This window comes from Salvelinus namaycush, chromosome 12, assembly GCF_016432855.1.
Source record: "Salvelinus namaycush isolate Seneca chromosome 12, SaNama_1.0, whole genome shotgun sequence".
Lineage (NCBI taxonomy): Eukaryota > Metazoa > Chordata > Actinopteri > Salmoniformes > Salmonidae > Salvelinus > Salvelinus namaycush.
In genome coordinates, this window is record NC_052318.1 from 47,775,930 (window position 1) to 47,795,092 (window position 19,163).

At 42.4% G+C, this 19,163-nt stretch overlaps 1 protein-coding gene across 1 annotated transcript in view; it reads left to right on the top strand.

The window, feature by feature from the left end:
* Window positions 1-19,163, top strand: part of LOC120057358 (transcription elongation factor SPT6) — a 60,210-nt gene that overhangs the window by 38,102 nt on the left and 2,945 nt on the right. Inside the window, exons 33-37 of the mRNA XM_039005948.1 lie at window positions 201-325; window positions 8,846-8,958; window positions 11,844-11,921; window positions 13,623-13,810; window positions 14,130-14,374. Of these exons, the coding sequence (XP_038861876.1) occupies window positions 201-325; window positions 8,846-8,958; window positions 11,844-11,921; window positions 13,623-13,810; window positions 14,130-14,374 (749 nt within the window). The remainder of the gene's footprint in view (window positions 1-200; window positions 326-8,845; window positions 8,959-11,843; window positions 11,922-13,622; window positions 13,811-14,129; window positions 14,375-19,163) is intronic.

The window sequence follows — 19,163 nt, forward strand, 5'->3', positions numbered from 1 at the left end:
CTCAAGTATCTCACAGAGTATTTGTTTTACAAAGACTTACAAAGAAACTAACCTCCTTTCTGTCTATAAAACATGTTTAATCTCTCCAGTGACAATTGTTTAGTTATATTGTTCTCTATTTATAGAGCGACATGTCTTTTTATTCATCCACTCATCTTTTCTGACCCTCTTTCTTTCTCTTCCTCCCTCGGTCTGTGTAGAAAATGGAGGAGTTGTTGATTAGGTGTAAAAAGGAAAAGCCTGCATTCATCCCTTATTTTGTCTCAGCCTGTAAAGACCTGCCAGGGAAGTTCATACTGGGGTACCAACCTCGCGGAAAACCACGGTGAGTTACCATGACTACAGCTAACTAACCCTAACCATGCTGAGTTACCATGACTACACTTAACTAACCCAAACCACGGTGAGTAACCATGACTACAGCTAACCTAACCCAAACCACTGTGAGTTACCATGACTACAGCTAACTAACCCTAAACCCTGTCCCCTTATCCAGCCAGAGGTGATATGATCCTGAAGTAGCCTCAAAGCACTTCATGATGACCGAAGTGAGTGCTATGGGGCGATAGTAATTTAGTTCAGTTACCTTTGCTTTCTTGGTTACAGGAACAATCGTGGCCATCTTGAAGCATGTGGGGACAGCAGGGAGAGATTGAATATGTCCGCTGGTCTGCACGTGCTCTGATGACATGGCTAGGGATGCCGTCTGGGCCGGCAGCTTTGCGAGATTTAACACGCTTAAATGTCTTACTCACGTCGGCCATGGAGAAGGAGAGCCCACAGTCCTTGGTAGCGGGACGCGTCAGTGGCACCCTCAGAGGGCGAAGTTATTTAGCTTGTCTTCGGTAGCGTTTTCCTCTAATTTGCTTTGTTAAAATCCCCAGCTACAATAAATGCTGCCTCGGGACATGTGGTTTCCAGTTTGCATAAATTCCAGTGAAGTTCTTTGAGTGCTGTCGTGGTATCGGCTTGAGGGGGAATATACACGGCTGTGACTAACCGAAAATAATTATCTTGGGAGGTAATACATTTGATTGGGGTATTCTAGGTCGGGTGAACAAAAGGAGTTGAGTTCCTGTATGTTATCACAATCACACCATGAGTAGTTAATCATGAAACATACACCCCCGCCCTTCTTCTTCCCGGAGAGATAATTATTCCTGTCTGTGTGATGAACTGAGAACCCAACTGGCTGTACGGACTCAGGCAGTGTATCCCCAAAGGAGCCATGTTTCCGTGAAACAGAGTATTTTAGAATCCCTGATGTCTTCCTGGAAGGAAATCCAGAGACTGAACAATAGCGAGTAATATACTCGGAAGCGGTGGGTGGTGTGCGCGCCTCCTGAGTCGGACTAGAAGTCCACTCCGAATACCTCTTCTCCGCCGGCTGGGTTTTGGATCAGTCTCTGGAATCAGTTCAATTGCCCTGGGGGGTACGAACAAAGGATCCGTTTCGGAAAAGTGATATTCCTGATGGTAATGCTGATGAGTTACCGCCGCTCTGATATCCAAAAGTAGTTCCCGGCTGTATGTAATAACACAACAAAAACTCTGGGCTAATAATGTGAGAAATAACACACCCCAAATTATTACGTAATCACTCCTGCGTTGTCTTGGCTGTCTGCTTAGGGTCGTTGTCCTCTTGGAAGGTGAACCTTCACCCCAGTCAGGTCCTGAGCGCTCTGGAGAAGGTTTTCCATCAAGGATCTCTCTGTACTTTGCTCTCTTCATCTTTGCCTCGATCTTGACTAGTCTCCCAGCCTTTTACAGAGGAGTGGCTTCCGTCTGGCCACTCTACCGTAAAGGCCTGATTGGTGGAGTGCTGATTGGTGGAGTGCTGGTTGTCCTTCTGGAAAGGATGAAATAACACATATGGAATCATGTAGTAACCAAAAAACTGTTAAACAAATCAAAACAGAAATGTCTCTTTTTCAGGACCCTGTCTTTCAAAGATCATTCGTAAAAATCCAAATAACTTCACAGATCTTCACTGTAAAGGGACAGATGAGACAAAAATGTTAATATGTCCCTTGAAGGGGTGGGAGGTTACCGTGGTTACGTGACTCGAGAGCTTGACTAATAGCTGCGTTGTCTAGCAGTTGAAACTCAAACATTGAAAAACAATGTTTTTGGACAAAACAATGTAAATAGCCAAGAAACACAGGGATAAAATCTCACTAAAGTAAACATTTCTTTCAAGAAAATTAGCTATTTATGTGCACAGTCCCTAGCCAGGCTGTGTTGCAGCTGGAGGTAGAATAGGTTATAGGATTTGTAGTTTATTTTACTTTGTGCGATTAATTTACCAGCTATGTAACTTTGCTATAAATGTGATCGAACTTCAATATTTTTTATATACAAATGCGAGTGATACTGGCATTGTGGAGCCCTGATCACCTGACAACGTGGCTGGTGAAATGGGCGTCTTGTCCACCAATGCAAAAATCGACCCGCAATTGGCAGGTGTTAATTTTACGCCCCGTATTATTATTATTATTCGTCATTTAGGCCTACAGTGAACATGTGTTTTGCATAACTCACAACCTATACTATACTTGTGAGAAACAAGTTTTTGTTTATTTAATTCCATTTCGGTTGTCAATTTATTAGTCTTTTGTTTGAAACGCTGCTGTCAATGTTGAGTAAGGACGTGCAACTGATTATGCATATAAGTAGGACTAGTCTACATCTGCACGTAGGCCTATATACAGTTGAAGTCGGAAGTTTACATACACCTTAGCCAAATACATTTAAACTCAGTTTTTCACAATTCCTGACATTTAATCCTAGTAAATATTCTTTGTTTTAGGTCAGTTAGGATCACCACTTTATTTTAAGAATGTGAAATAATAAGAATAATAGTAGAGAGAACAATTTATTTCAGCTTTTATTTCTTTCATCACATCCCCAGTGGGTCAGAAGTTTACATACACTCAATTAGTATTTGGTAGCATTGCCTTTACTTTTTTTAACTTGGGTCAAATGTTTCGGGTAGCCTTCCACAAGCTTCCCACAATAAGTTGGGTGAATTTTGGCCCATTCCTCCTGACAGAGCTGGTGTAACTGAGTCAGGTTTGTAGGCCTCCTTGCTCACACACGCTTTTTCAGTTCTGCCCACAAATGTTCTATAGGATTGGGGTCAGGGCTTTGTGATGGCCACTCCAATACCTTGACTTTGTTGTCCTTAAGCCATTTTGCCACAAGTTTGGAAGTATGCTTGGGGTCATTGTCCATTTGGAAGACCCATTTGCGAGTAAGTTTCAACTTCCTGACTGATTTCTTGAGATGTTTCTTCAATATATCCACAACATTTTCCTCCCTCGTGAAGCCATCTATTGTGTGATTTGCGCCAGTCCCTCACAACATGATGCTGCCACTCCCGTGCTTCACGGTTGGGATGGTGTTCTTTGGCTTGCAAGCCTCCCCCTTTTTCCTCCAAACATAACAATGGTCATTATGGCCAAACAGTTCTATTTTTCTTTCATCAGACCAGAGGACATTTCTCCAAAAAAGTACGATCTTGTCCCCATGTGCAGTTGCAAACCGTATTCTGGCTTTTTTATGGCGGTTTTGGAGCAGTGGCTTCTTCCTTGCCAAGCGGCCTTTTAGGTTATGTCGATATAGGACTCGTTTTACTGTGGATATAGATACTTTTGTACCTGTTTCCTCCAGCATCTTCACAAGGTCCTTTGCTGTTGTTCTGGGATTGATTTGCACCTTTCGCACCAAAGTACGTTCATCTCTAGGATACAGAACGCGTCTCCTTCCTGAGCAGTATGACGGCTGCGTCGTCCCATGGTGTTTATACTTGCGTACTATTGTGTACAAACAATAGTACGCAAGTACGCAAGATGAACGTGGTACCTTCAGGCGTTTGGAAATTGCTCCCAAGGATGAACCAGACTTGTGGAGGTCTACATTTTTTTTTTCCTGAGGTCTTGGCTGATTTCTTTTGATTTTCCCATGATGTCAAGCAAAGAGGCACTGAGTTTGAAGGTAGGCCTTGAAATACATCCATAGGTATACCTCCTATTGACTCAAATGATGTCAATTAGCCTATCAGAAGCTTAGAAAGCCATGACATAATTTTCTGGAATTTTCCAAGCTGTTTAAAGGCACAGTCAACTTAGTGTATGTAAACTTCTGACCCACTGGATTTGTGATAGTGAATTATAAGTGAAATAATCTGTCTGTAAACAATAGTTGGGAAAATTACATCTGTCGTGCACAAAGTAGATGTCCTAACCGACTTGCCACAAGAAATTTGTGGAGTGGTTGAACAACGAGTTTTAATGACTCCAACATAAGTGTATGTAAACTTCCGACTTCAACTGTATGTGCCCATTTTGGGATGTCTGATACTATTTCTGATTGTCTTAACTCGCCACCACTAATGAGCAGTGGAGCTTCCCAAAGTAATTTTTCTTCACCTCAAACAGCAAGTGAAGTAAGTCTGTTTTCAGATAGTTCCTCAAATTATTTTAACAATATTTCCAGTTCTCTCCCTTTCGATAACCACTTCATACGAAAGGGGAAAATGTAATGCTCTGATCCAGAGGAAACGTCATAAAATACCTGATTACTTCTTATCCCTTGTACAAATAGCCTACAGCTGTGTCTGTCCCGAGTTCACTGGCTAGGCGAACTCTGAGAGCCCAGAATATTTTACACAATGTTTCAAGTTTGCTAGCGCGAGTTTCGGCGACCCAGTTGATAGTTGATGCAATATATCAAGTTTGTGGCTACGCATGGCCTGCCTGCAAATGTGATTTATAGGATATTTATTTTTATCAGGATATTTTCTACCTGCAGGCTGCAATGCTTTCATGTTTTGGTTTTATGTAGGCTATTTTTACATAGTTGGCAATGGCATTAAGTTACATTTAGATTTATATTGAATGTAGATTAACCAAAGACTATTATAAAAGAAATTAAACTGTTCCACGAAAATGTGCATATGAAAATCCTAACTGTCACTCAGATGGGTAGAAATGGTAAGATAAATTGGCACTCCAAATTGAAAAGGTTGCCGCTGGTGTAGCCTATTACCGTCAAATTCAGACGCATAATGGAAGAATCTGTGAAGGCCAGCAGCAGCAAGAGGATGGTCGGGAACAGGTTATTCTTCTGGTTAGTCTCTCTCGATCTCTGGCTCATTTGTCTTAATTATTTCATCAAAAGTAAAGTACATATAGCCTAGTTGATTTGATTAATACACATAGGGTGTGTCTATATATGTAAAAAATACGCATTTGAAAATTACGACCAATCGATTGGAAAAGACTGTTCTTGGTCGACCAATATTTTTTTTTAGTTGGAGACAGCCCTAGTAGAAATGCAGGAAATTAGCTTTAGATGTCCCAATGCCTCCCTTATTTTTGGACAATATGTTAAATTAATGTCAATAGAAAATGGAGCTTTCAATAGATTTTATCTTTTTAAATTAGGAACTAAATAGGGTGTCCACCCACTCTGCCCAAATTGTAGGGTGTCCACCCGGTCTGCCCAGAGTGGGTGAAAACGCACTTTGGTGATGAAATTTCACTTCCTTATAAAATCGATTTTACCAAGATAAATATGATTGTTCATGTTCTGAATTGTTCAGTGTGGTCTTTCTCTAACATATCATTAACATTATATGCAAAAAGTCCGATTTTGTAACCTACTACATCCGATAATAAGCACTGAGCTCTGTTGACAGAGCGGTGTGCTTTTTCGCAATGCCTTTTGGTGATGTGGTCATCTGCAAAGTTGTTTCTGTGGGTCACAAAAAGCTGAATTAACATGACACAAACTGAATTAAATGTAAAAAGACTTTGAAAATAAAGAAGCTTGCGGTACGCTCAGTGCTCCGTTGACATTTCAGAGATGCGTGTCTTGTGAACAATCTTGAAAAAATTGCAGGAATTTTGCATTAATATGAAAAGCATATACTAAAATATAAAAAATACTACTTATCTTAACTCTATATTGTTTTATGTCCTGTGGATTCGACAAAGATGACAAGTTCAACTCGGAAAGTGGGCCTGTCACTTAGCCTTCATTCAGCCTGTCAGGTAGCCTTCATTCAGCCTGTCAGGTAGCCTTCATTCAGCCTGTCACGTAGCCTTCATTCAGCCTGTCAGATAGCCTTCATTCAGCCTGTCACTTAGCCTTCATTCAGCCTGTCAGGTAGCCTTCATTCAGCCTGTCACTTAGCCTTCATTCAGCCTGTCAGGTAGCCTTCATTCAGCCTGTCACGTAGCCTTCATTCAGCCTGTCACTTAGCCTTCATTCAGCCTGTCACGTAGCCTTCATTCAGCCTGTCACGTAGCCTTCATTCAGCCTGTCACTTAGCCTTCATTCAGCCTGTCACTTAGCCTTCATTCAGCCTGTCAGGTAGCCTTCATTCAGCCTGTCACTTAGCCTTCATTCAGCCTGTCACTTAGCCTTCATTCAGCCTGTCACTTAGCCTTCATTCAGCCTGTCACGTAGCCTTCATTCAGCCTGTCAGGTAGCCTTCATTCAGCCTGTCAGGTATCCTTCATTCAGCCTGTCACGTAGCCTTCATTCAGCCTGTCAGGTAGCCTTCATTCAGCCTGTCAGGTAGCCTTCATGCAGCCTGTCAGGTAGCCTTCATTCAGCCTGTCAGGTAGCCTTCATTCAGCCTGTCACGTAGCCTTCATTCAGCCTGTCACGTAGCCTTCATTCAGCCTGTCACTTAGCCTTCATTCAGCCTGTCACGTAGCCTTCATTCAGCCTGTCAGGTAGCCTTCATGCAGCCTGTCAGGTAGCCTTCATTCAGCCTGTCAGGTAGCCTTCATTCAGCCTGTCACGTAGCCTTCATTCAGCCTGTCACTTAGCCTTCATTCAGCCTGTCACGTAGCCTTCATTCAGCCTGTCACTTAGCCTTCATTCAGCCTGTCAGATAGCCTTCATTCAGCCTGTCACTTAGCCTTCATTCAGCCTGTCAGGTAGCCTTCATTCAGCCTGTCACTTAGCCTTCATTCAGCCTGTCAGGTAGCCTTCATTCAGCCTGTCAGGTAGCCTTCATTCAGCCTGTCACTTAGCCTTCATTCAGCCTGTCAGGTAGCCTTCATTCAGCCTGTCAGGTAGCCTTCATTCAGCCTGTCACGTAGCCTTCATTCAGCCTGTCACGTAGCCTTCATTCAGCCTGTCACTTAGCCTTCATTCAGCCTGTCACGTAGCCTTCATTCAGCCTGTCACGTAGCCTTCATTCAGCCTGTCACGTAGCCTTCATTCAGCCTGTCACGTAGCCTTCATTCAGCCTGTCACGTAGCCTTCATTCAGCCTGTCACGTAGCCTTCATTCAGCCTGTCACGTAGCCTTCATTCAGCCTGTCACTTAGCCTTCATTCAGCCTGTCACTTAGCCTTCATTCAGCCTGTCAGGTAGCCTTCATTCAGCCTGTCACTTAGCCTTCATTCAGCCTGTCACTTAGCCTTCATTCAGCCTGTCAGGTAGCCTTCATTCAGCCTGTCAGGTAGCCTTCATGCAGCCTGTCAGGTAGCCTTCATTCAGCCTGTCAGGTAGCCTTCATTCAGCCTGTCAGGTAGCCTTCATTCAGCCTGTCAGGTAGCCTTCATTCAGCCTGTCACGTAGCCTTCATTCAGCCTGTCACGTAGCCTTCATTCAGCCTGTCACGTAGCCTTCATTCAGCCTGTCACGTAGCCTTCATTCAGCCTGTCACGTAGCCTTCATTCAGCCTGTCACGTAGCCTTCATTCAGCCTGTCACGTAGCCTTCATTCAGCCTGTCACGTAGCCTTCATTCAGCCTGTCACGTAGCCTTCATTCAGCCTGTCACGTAGCCTTCATTCAGCCTGTCACGTAGCCTTCATTCAGCCTGTCACGTAGCCTTCATTCAGCCTGTCACGTAGCCTTCATTCAGCCTGTCACTTAGCCTTCATTCAGCCTGTCAGGTAGCCTTCATTCAGCCTGTCAGGTAGCCTTCATTCAGCCTGTCAGGTAGCCTTCATTCAGCCTGTCAGGTAGCCTTCATTCAGCCTGTCAGGTAGCCTTCATTCAGCCTGTCAGGTAGCCTTCATTCAGCCTGTCAGGTAGCCTTCATTCAGCCTGTCAGGTAGCCTTCATTCAGCCTGTCACGTAGCCTTCATTCAGCCTGTCAGGTAGCCTTCATTCAGCCTGTCACTTAGCCTTCATTCAGCCTGTCACTTAGCCTTCATTCAGCCTGTCAGGTAGCCTTCATTCAGCCTGTCAGGTAGCCTTCATTCAGCCTGTCAGGTAGCCTTCATTCAGCCTGTCAGGTAGCCTTCATTCAGCCTGTCACGTAGCCTTCATTCAGCCTGTCACGTAGCCTTCATTCAGCCTGTCAGGTAGCCTTCATGCAGCCTGTCAGGTAGCCTTCATGCAGCCTGTCAGGTAGCCTTCATGCAGCCTGTCAGGTAGCCTTCATGCAGCCTGTCAGGTAGCCTTCATGCAGCCTGTCAGGTAGCCTTCATGCAGCCTGTCAGGTAGCCTTCATGCAGCCTGTCAGGTAGCCTTCATTCAGCCTGTCAGGTAGGCTTGATGCTGTGTGCAATTTTTCTTATGTTTGTCCACTTTTTTTTTCTCTGGCCTCTCATTTTGGCCGTCGTGCAAGGGTAAAAACTCAAACTTTTGAACGGATTATGATAGAGACATGAAGTTTGGACCATTGGTTTTCTTAGGGGATTATCTACACAATTAACATTATTTTACTCATTGGTCAAAATATGAGTTTTGATTGGACACCCTCAACCAAACTCTAAACCTTTTAACCATTACAGTTTGGAGCAGCTGACTGTTCTGAGTGAGGTGATGTGTTGTATCTGAATCTGTCTTGTTGTCCTCTGCTCTGTCTCTACAGTGTTGAGTTTGTGACCATCAGTCCTGACGGGTTCCGCTACCGCTCCCAGATGTTCCCCACAGTTAACGGACTGTTCCGCTGGTTCAAAGACCACTTCCAGGAACCGGTACCAGGTATGAGTGTCGTTCCACGAGTAGAATACATTTTGGGTAGTGTAACTTGATTAAAAAAATAATTTAAAAAACTTAATTTCACCTAATGTTAACATTCTGTCATGTTTTCCCATCTCAAGGGTTTTAAATGAAATAAAATACTATAGAAAGTGCTAGGGTTGGGCCGTATCCAGATTTTCATATTGTCATACCGTCCTACTCATCACGGGATTTACGGTATTAGCGTTTTAGTACACAAACCGCAAAAAAAATGAAATATTACCAGAATGCTAACAAAATTAGCACAAGTAATGGCGCATTTCCATGGAGGCTGCTAGCTAAATATGCTAACAATTGCGAACAAAAATAAACTAATTGCAAAGACAGGCAATCCGGCTAATAAAGTTACAGAAGTATAGGTAGTAGTTACCGAATGTCATTTTTGGTGAATTTGGGCATTTTACATGCGAATGTGAACGAGAGACAATGTGCCAATGACCAAGTTTTGATGCATGGAAGAAGAGCACTGGCTCTGAAGCAGCATGTGCACACACTGTATCTGTGTTGAGTCGCTAGGGCAACGGCCCTGCCAGCTCTGCTTGGAGAAGAGGGGGGAGGAGCAGACTGAGGGTCTGAGAATGGAAAGGAGATAAATCTAAAATAGCAGTGGCAGCTGTACAGATTACTCACTCAAAGCGCTATGACTTCTCAAACACGCAGAAAGCTAAAACGATATGATGCTCCATCTCATTAATTCAGCCACTTACTTAGCCAACTAGGAAGTTAAACCAAATACACAGCTGGACTCACCAGCTCCTGCTTTCTCCCATTGTTCTATTTATAAACAAACACATGACTGGCTCAACTGTTCTGGGGAACTACAGTTAGCTTCATAATGTAAAATAATGTGACCGGTGAAATGAAGAACGCAGTCTGCTTTATCTCCTAACATATAGCACAAGTTGACTGCAGGTATTAACTTAAGTACCTACTGTTAGGTTCTAAATATCAGAGTAAGAACTCGACAGACACTGAAAGTTTAAACCAAATTTATTCATCCCAAAGGATCGAACAGCTGAACCGACAAAGTCATGGTTCCACCAGTGGTGGTATACATACCCCAATTTGGGTGGAGTCTCCTCCTCCTTGCTAAACATTGCATCTCTATTGCTAGGCAGGAAACTAAGTGATACGGGCAATAAACTGTTCCTTCTCCCTTAACGTGACCTGACCTCAACCCCCTTCATCACGAATCCACGGCTCGCTCCCCTTATCAGTGCCTGCCACGTGATCGTTTTCCCTACACTCAGTACATTCCAAGCTTAATTGCACCCACTATATACCTTCCTCCTACAGATAACCATTAAGAGGCTAATGATACATTTTACCAGTTTCAAATCTGAAAATGAGAGAGTTGGACAGCAAAATCTGAGAATTGGAGAGGGAAGCTTTTTTGGATAACCCAGAAGTAAACAAGGAATTATTAAAAGCTCAGTAATATTAAGCTGATCCACCCCTTTAAAAAATAAAAAATAATTTAACCTCAGTATGCAGAACTTTCCACCTCAAAGGCTGCAAACAGCTTAACGAGGCTGAAACAGTCTATGATCAAGGTGAAAAACCTGGTAAATTGCTGGCTTGGCACATTAAGTTAAATGCAGACAGAGCCATTAATGCAGTTTATGATTTACAAGGACAATTATCAATGGATCCTGTAGAAATAAACCCAACATTTGTGGATATGATAGTATCCACAAATGGGGCGGCAGGTAGCCTAGTGGTTAGAGCGTTGGGCCAGTAACCAAAAGGTTGCAGGATCGAATCCCTGAGCTGACAAGGTAAAAATCTGTCGTTCTGCCCCTGAACAAGGCAGTTAACCCACTGTTCCCCAGTAGGCCGTCATTGTAATAAGAATTTGTTCTTAACTGACTTGCCTAGTTAAATAAAGGTTAAATAAAAAATAAGAAGAAGAATTGCTTCCTGCTACAACACACTTTACAACAAAATTTTTACAATGAGATGCCGCACATTGACAACTCAAGTCGCTCTGAAAAAAGGGCCTTCTGATTAGTCTTCTTACCTAATGAAAGCCTATAGCCGACATAACAAAACAATACCTTTACATTCAATATTGTTTAGGTAATCAAATAGTTGAATTGAAACTTAAATAATTCCCAGAATCAAATTAAGTAATTATTTAATTTAGTAGGCTATAGCCTAGGCTAATCAAACTTGACATGGCCTGTGTATGGTCTAAATGAACGAAATTCTGAATTAATGTAATTATTAACTGATAATAAACCGAATTAGCCTATCATAAACAAATACCTGTTTGCACTTTAAGCTACTGGGTTGTTGTCCTTGTCCACAATGACTCTGAAATCCTTCCAAACCAAACAGGGATTTCACCTGTTTCCACGATGGTGTATTTCATAACCTTTTTATTTCTACAGTTAGGCCTATGTTAGACATTTTCGGGTGAGCTATGCTAGCCAGGAAAAGTACACTTGGAGGTGGGGTGAAACAAGTTTCAGCACCACATAAAAAAATGGACAGTTCCTTGATCCACTGCTTGCGTGGCTGGTAGCCTATATGTCTGGAATTCGCATCAAAACAAGCTCCTGGATTTGTAAAAAAAATGAGCCGACCCGCAGGTTGAAAGAATATTTCCATTTGAGGGTCAACCGTGGGGAATAGTGGGTATCCGACCCGATGCAGGGCGCTCTCACATACACCGCCCCTCTCCCGCTGCAGCGTCAGCGTCTCTACCTCGCACAGGCTAGGCTCAGGTTAAAAACACACATATTTCAAATAATTTCATGATACTATTTGAATAGTGTCATTATTTCAAATGCTCTACTTTATTGTGCTATTTTGGATTTTATTGGTTGTATTTTTGTCTTCAGGCATCACCCCCAGCAGTAGTAGTCGAACACGGACACCTGCCTCTGTCAACGCTACACCAGCTAACATCAACATCGCAGGTCAGTCTCTCACACACACACACACACCAGAAATGTTGAATTTGAAAATCAATTTTTTTTGTGTTCTATCCAAACAAAGATAAGCTATAGAGTAGAGGTCGACCGATTAATCGGAATGGCCAATTTTAATTAGTGCCGATTTTTCAAATTTTCATAACAATCGGTAATCTGCATTTTTGGACACCGATCATGGCCGATTACATTGCACTTCATGAGGAGACTGCGTGGCAGGCTTGACTACCTGTTATGCGAGTGCAGCAAGGAGCCACGGTAAGGTGCTAGCTAGCATTAAACGTATCTTATAAAAACAGTCAATCTTAACATAATCACTAGTTAACTACACATGGTTGATGATATTACTAGTTTATCTAGCTTGTCCTGCGTTGCATATAATCGATGCGGTGCCTGTTAATTTATCATTGAATCATAGCCTACTTCGCCAAACAGATGATTTAACAAGCGCATTCGTGAAAAAAGCACTGTCGTTGCACCAATGTGTACCTAACCATAAACATCAACGCCTTTCTTAAAATCAATACACAAGTATATATTTTTAAACCTGCCTATTTAGTTAATATTGCCTGCGAACATGAATTTCTTTACACTAGGGAAATTGTCACTTCTTTTGCGTTCCGTGCAACAGAGTCAGGGTATATGGAGCCGTTTGGGCCGCCTGGCTTGTTTGCGAACTAATTTGCCAGAATTTTACATAATTATAACATAACATTGAAGGTTGTGCAATATTTAAACTTATGGATGCCACCCGTTACGAACGGTTCCGTATTTCACTGAAAGAATAAACGTTTTGTTTTCGAAATGATAGTTTCCGGATTTGACCATATTAATGACCTAAGGCTCGTATTTCTGTGTGTTATTATATTATAAGTAAGTCTGATTTGATAGAGCAGTCTGACTGAGCGGTGGTAGGCAGCAGCAGGCTCGTAAGCATTCATTCAAACAGCACTTTACTGCGTTTGCCAGCAGCTCTTCGCAATGCTTCAAGCATTGCACTGTTTATGACTTCAAGCCTATCAACTCCCGAGATTAGGCTGGCAATACTAAAGTACCTATTAGAACATCCAATAGTCAAAGGTATATGAAATACAAATGGTATAGAGAGAAATAGTCCTATAATAACTACAACCTAAAACGTCTTACCTGGGAATATTGAAGACTCATGTTAAAAGGAACCACCAGCGTTCATATGTTCTCATGTTCTGAGCAAGGAACTTAAACGTTAGCTTTTTTACATGGCACATATTGCATTTTACTTTCTTCTCCAAAACTTTGTTTTTGCATTATTTAAACCAAATTGAACATGTTTCATTATTTATTTGAGACTAAATAGATTTTATTCATGTATTATATTAAGTTAAAATAAGTGTTCATTGTTCATTCAGTATTGTTGTAATATTGTCATTATTACAAATATATATATATGTTGCACAGAACGCAAAAGAAGTGACAATTTCCCTAGTGTAAAGAAATTCATGTTAGCAGGCAATATTAACTAAATATGCAGGTTTATATATATATATATATATATAACCGAATAACCGATATCGGCGTTGAAAAATCATAATCGGTCGACCTCTACTATAGAGTTACAGTATTTCTGACTGTTCTCTCTCTCTCCATCCCTCCTTCCTGCCCTTCCCCTACATATCGCTATCTTTCTCTCGGTCTCTCTCTGTCTTTCAGACCTGACGCGAGCTGTCAACGCTCTCCCGCGGAACATGACCTCTCAGATGTTCAGTGCCATCGCCGCGGTGACAGGGCAGGGCCAGGGCCAGAATGCCAACACCACGCCCGCCCAGTGGGACTCCAGCCAATACGGTTACACCGGGGGCAGCAGCGGGGGTGGGGGAGGCAACACCTCAGCCTATCACGTGAGTTCTTTTTTGTTTTGGGTTTATAGCACTAAACATTTTCCCAATGATCCAATAGCTTTGTATTATATTAGGGTATAATTAAGGTAACTCGCCTCATCCACTCATCCACACACATCCATAGGTGTGTAGCACCTACCTGAGTGACGCTAAGGAAGCTTGTTGTCGCAGAAAGATTATCAAACATGGACCATAATCACATTGGAGAGATGAAAACCGAAATAGTGAAATATTAAAAGTGGAATGTTCTCTTTTTTTACTGATGTTTGTCACATATCAGTTGATTGACTGATTGATTTACCGATTGATTAATTTGCAGGTATTTGCAACGCCCCAGCAGCCGATGTCGACGCCCATGATGACCCCCAGCTACTCGTACACCACCCCCAGCCAGCAGACCATGGGTACGCCCCAGTACCCCTCCTCCACCCCCTTGTCCTCCCACGGACACACACAGAGCAGCCAAAGGCAGGGCCACAGCAGCAGCAACAGTCACCATGGACACTCGTCCAACACACCTTCCTCCTCCACCTCTTCCAGAGGACGCATGCCGCAGCAGCCTAAGTAAGTAGAGATGGGGAGTGTGTGTGTGTGGTTTAGTTGGATGTGTTGTCATGTGTGTATAAGATGGAGTTTAAATTGTGTTCTAAGCCAAATTCCAAATGATGTGCCCCCAGCCTCAAGGTTTGGAGTTTTGCACCCCATTCTCTTGACAGAGAGCTAGATAGCACGGATAGCACTGCACCGTCGAAGCTGCCCTGTACCTAACCTAGCCCTCTAAAAGACTACAACATCCAGACTGCCCTGTACTTAACCCAGCCCTCTATAATACTTTTTACCCCTCTTGTTTATCATTATTTAAACATTTCTCATTGAGACCAAGGCCAAAAGGGAGCCCTGCATGTACACAATCATACAATTTTACATTTCCAAAACATCCAACTTTAGAGAGTTCTGGAGATCATTCCACAAGTAAGGTGTTAAAAAAACTAAACGCAGATCTACCCAACTCAGTGGAAACCAAAAGGATCTCTAGAGTTAGCCATTATTTTCATATTTTATTCATTCAGCAGACGCTTGTTTGTCTGAGACTGGGTCTGGTAGCTCGGACTTCGCTGGGTTAACAATGAAGTAAGGTATGGCAGAAGTTTGTGCAAGAGGGTCCCCGCAATTGTCCCCATGTTGGGGAATAAGAGATTTGACATAAAATATGTCACCAATTACTGTTCCAAACAATCTGATCATTCACCTAATGGTGGCGTTCTAAACAATTCCCATAGGAATTTCAAAAGCGCAGGTCTTGTGCAACGTGCCATGCCTTCATTTTTTGTCTTACATAAATGATATACAGTGGGGCAAAAAAGTATTTAGTCAGCCACCAATTGTGCAAGTTCTCCCACTTAAAAAGATGAGAGAGGCCTGTAATTTTTATCATAGGTACACTTCAACTATGACAGACAAAATGAGGGGGGAAAATCCAGAAAATCACATTGTAGGATTTTTAATGGATTTATTTGCAAATTATGGTGGAAAATAAGTATTGTTTCTGGTGCCCTTTGACAGCTCTTTGGTCTTGGCCATAGTGGAGTTTGGAGTGTGACTGTTTGAGGTTGTGGACAGGTGTCTTTTATACTGATAACAAGTTCAAACAGGTGCCATTAATACAGGTAACGAGTGGAGGACAGAGGAGCCTCTTAAAGAAGAAGTTACAGGTCTGTGAGAGCCAGAAATCTTGCTTGTTTGTAGGTGACCAAATACTTATTTTCCACCATAATTTGCAAATAAATTCATTAAAAATCCTACAATGTGATTTTCTGGATTTTTTTTCTTCTCATTTTGTCTGTCATAGTTGAAGTGTACCTATGATGAAAATTACAGGCCTCTCTCATCTTTTTAAGTGGGAGAACTTGCACAATTGGTGGCTAACTAAATACTTTTTTGCCCCACTGTACATATGAGGAGAGAACTGAAGTCTCTACCTATCCATTAATGTACATACAGTGGAAACGGCATGTGATCTTCAAACCCCTTGACTTTTTCCATATTTTGTTACTTTACAGCCTTGTTCTAAAAATGGATTGAATTCTTTTCCCCCTCATCAATCTACACATAATACCCCATAATGACAAAGCAAAAACAGTTTTAGATATTTTGGCAAATTTATAAATAATAAAAAAACTATGACAATTTACATAAGTATTCAGACCCTTTACTCAGTACTTTGTTGAAGCACCTTTGGCAGAGATTACAGCCTCGAGTCGTCTTTGGTATGACACTACAAGCTTGGCACGCTTGTTTTGGGGGAGTTTCTCTACGATTCTTCTTTGCTGATCCTCTCAAGCTCTCTTCACTGACACTCCTGCGTTGTCTTGGCTGTGGACTTAGGGACGTTGTCCTGTTGGAAGGTGAAACTTTGGAGCAGGTTTTCATCAAGGATCTCTCTGTACTTTGCTCTTTATCTTTCCCTCAATCCCGACTAGTCTCCCAGTCCCTGCTGCTGAAAAACATCCCCACAGCATGATGCTGCCACCACCATGCTTCACCGTAGGGATGGTGCCAGGTTTCCTCCAGACATGACTTTGTCATTCAGGTCAAAGAGTTCAATCTTGGTTTTCATCAGACCAGTCCTTTATGTGCCTTTTTGGCAAACTCCAAGCGGGTTGTCATGTGCCTTTTACTGAGGAGTGGCTTCCTTCTGGCCACTAACATTAAGGCCTGATTGATGGAGTGCTGCAGAGATGGTTGTCTTTCTGGAAGGTTTTCCCATCTCCAAGGAGGAACTCTGGAGCTCTGTCAGAGTGACCATCAGGTTCTTGGTAACCTCGCTGACCATGGCCCTTCTCCCCCGATTTCTCAGTTTGTATGGGTGGACAGCTCTAGGAAAGAGTCTTGGTGGTTCAAAACTTTTTCCATTTAAGAATGATGGAGGCCACTGTGTTCATGGAGACCTTCAATGCTGCAGAAATGTTTTGGTACCCTTCCCTAGATCTGTGCCTCGACGCAATCCTGCTTCGGATCTCTATTCCTTCGACCTCGTGGCCGAGTTTTTGCTCTGACATACACTGTCAACTGTGGGACCTTTTATATAGGTCGAAGGAAAACATTTTGAATCTCATAGCAAAGGGTCTGAATACATTTTCAGTCACCTTGTCTGAAGGACAAGTGGATAAACAGGTTCATGTCAAGCCCTACATGTTTATTTTCAAAATGGAATCATGGAATGTAGGCCTACATTGAACACCACACATTTGCTGCCTGAATGATAGAACCGCTATTAACATGTTATGGGATTTGTCTCCATTGTTTTTGATGGTAGGCCACTCTTAGGCCTACATTATGATCAAGTAGCCTACTTGGCCACTGTTAGAACTGTAACTTAAAGCAGGTACAGTCTGTGTTCACAGTAAACGCGCGCCTGGAGTTGCACAGAATTTTCTCAATGTTCAAGTTTGCGCTCGGCAGACCTGAAATTTGCTCAGTGCCGGATTTTTTGTTGTTGAGGGAACATTGGTTGGGGGTACTCGAGGACCAGGGTTGAGAAACACTCAAAAGCTAGATCAACAGTGCATGTGGAGGATGCATACAAGGTAATGTAGATGGAGAAAGAAATGCATTGCTTTACAATTACCATTAGGGTGTACCATTTCCATGCCTATTTTGCCATACTCTATGAATATGACCACAGGACATGATTTATGGCCCTTGTATGACATTGCCAGCAGTAAGATTTGAGTTCGATTTCCAAAAAGACATGGAAGGTAGCTTTCAAATGATATGTCCCTTTCTGTTTTTCGGACAAAAAAATTGTGTGGGGGGGGGGGTCCCCAAAGTCGCTGGACACGGTACTTGATTTAACAACCACTCGAGTTTAACAGGTTAACTAACTCATCAATTTACTTTTTGAAAGACGGCTTTTTGTCAATCCAGACACCCAGATATTTAGAAGCGGGGACACAAACAATGTGGGCACCATCCAATGTACTTATTCATAAATCGTCAGATACATTTTTAAGTGTTTTTGGAAAATAATATATGCTTAGTTTTACATGTATTAAGTACCAATTTCGGTTCAACAAAGTCTTTCTGCAAGGCAAAAAAGGCAGATTGTAGTTCTGAAAGGGCCTTGTCAACGAAAGGGGCAACAGAATACACAACCGTATCGTCCGCATACAATTGGAGGCTACAATTTCTTACAGACGAACCAATGTTGTTTATATAGATAGTAAAAAGTACAGGGCCCAAATTCTGCCCTTGGGGGACACCTGGCAACACCATCAGAATAAACACATTGTCTTGTATGTCAGGTAGTTTTCAAACCAATTGCAGGTAGCCTGACCCAGGCCAATTTCAGACAGTGTACAAATTAATAAGGAATGGTCAACAGTGTCGAAAGCCATCATACAGGTCTATGAAAAGGGCAGCACAATGCTGCCTTTTGTCCATGCAATTTACTATGTCATTTATCACCAAAGAAGCAGCAGATGTAGTGACTTGGTCTGAAACCAGACCGATGGACACATTTGAAGCTAGAAAGGATGGACACATTTGAGTGAGATCGGGCAGTAAATATTCATGTCAGAGCGGTCACCACCTTTGTGGAGAGGGGGCACATGCTTCCAGACCCTACAGATAGCACCTGAGATAATTGTCAGCTTAAAAATGTGTCCATGATTCCACAATTAGAGGAGCAGAAAGCTGCAGAAAGAAAGGATCAAGCAAATCAGCCCCACCACAGAAAAATGCTCATTTTCGCTTAGGATGACATCTATAACCAAAAGCAAAAAACACTTAGGGATAGGGATATTTAGAGAACATGATGCCACGAGTTGATTTCAAATATATAGCCACCCCTCCCCCTGTTTGGTCTGTCACACCTGAAGATGTTGTAATTAGCACTGTCAATATCCTTATGCGGGATCGAGACATTTAGGTCTCTGAGAACCAGAATATCCCGGCTCATGTCATGCAACCAGATATCAAGGAGGTCCAAACTTTGCATGCTGAAATGTAACCAGGGTTCTAAAGTGGGACAGAATATTTAGCTGTGTGACCAGGCGTTTTATTTTGGGAGTGCTGTGCGACTATGAAAAATATCTTGCATATAATAGTTGTACTAATGATAAGGCTTCGCTGTACCATTGTTTCCAAGTGCCCTAGAGAAACAAGGCAGTGCAGATTCATTAGCGTCATGGTTGCACCATTACTACAGCAAAACCGCCTTGTTTCTAGCTCAACCAGGTCAAAAGATCTAACTCATATTACCGGCACTATATTTGTATCTTCCTATATCGCATCGCCGGGACCACCTTTTACATTCGTAAGCCATGTCGTAAAACTGTTCTAAAACTACTTG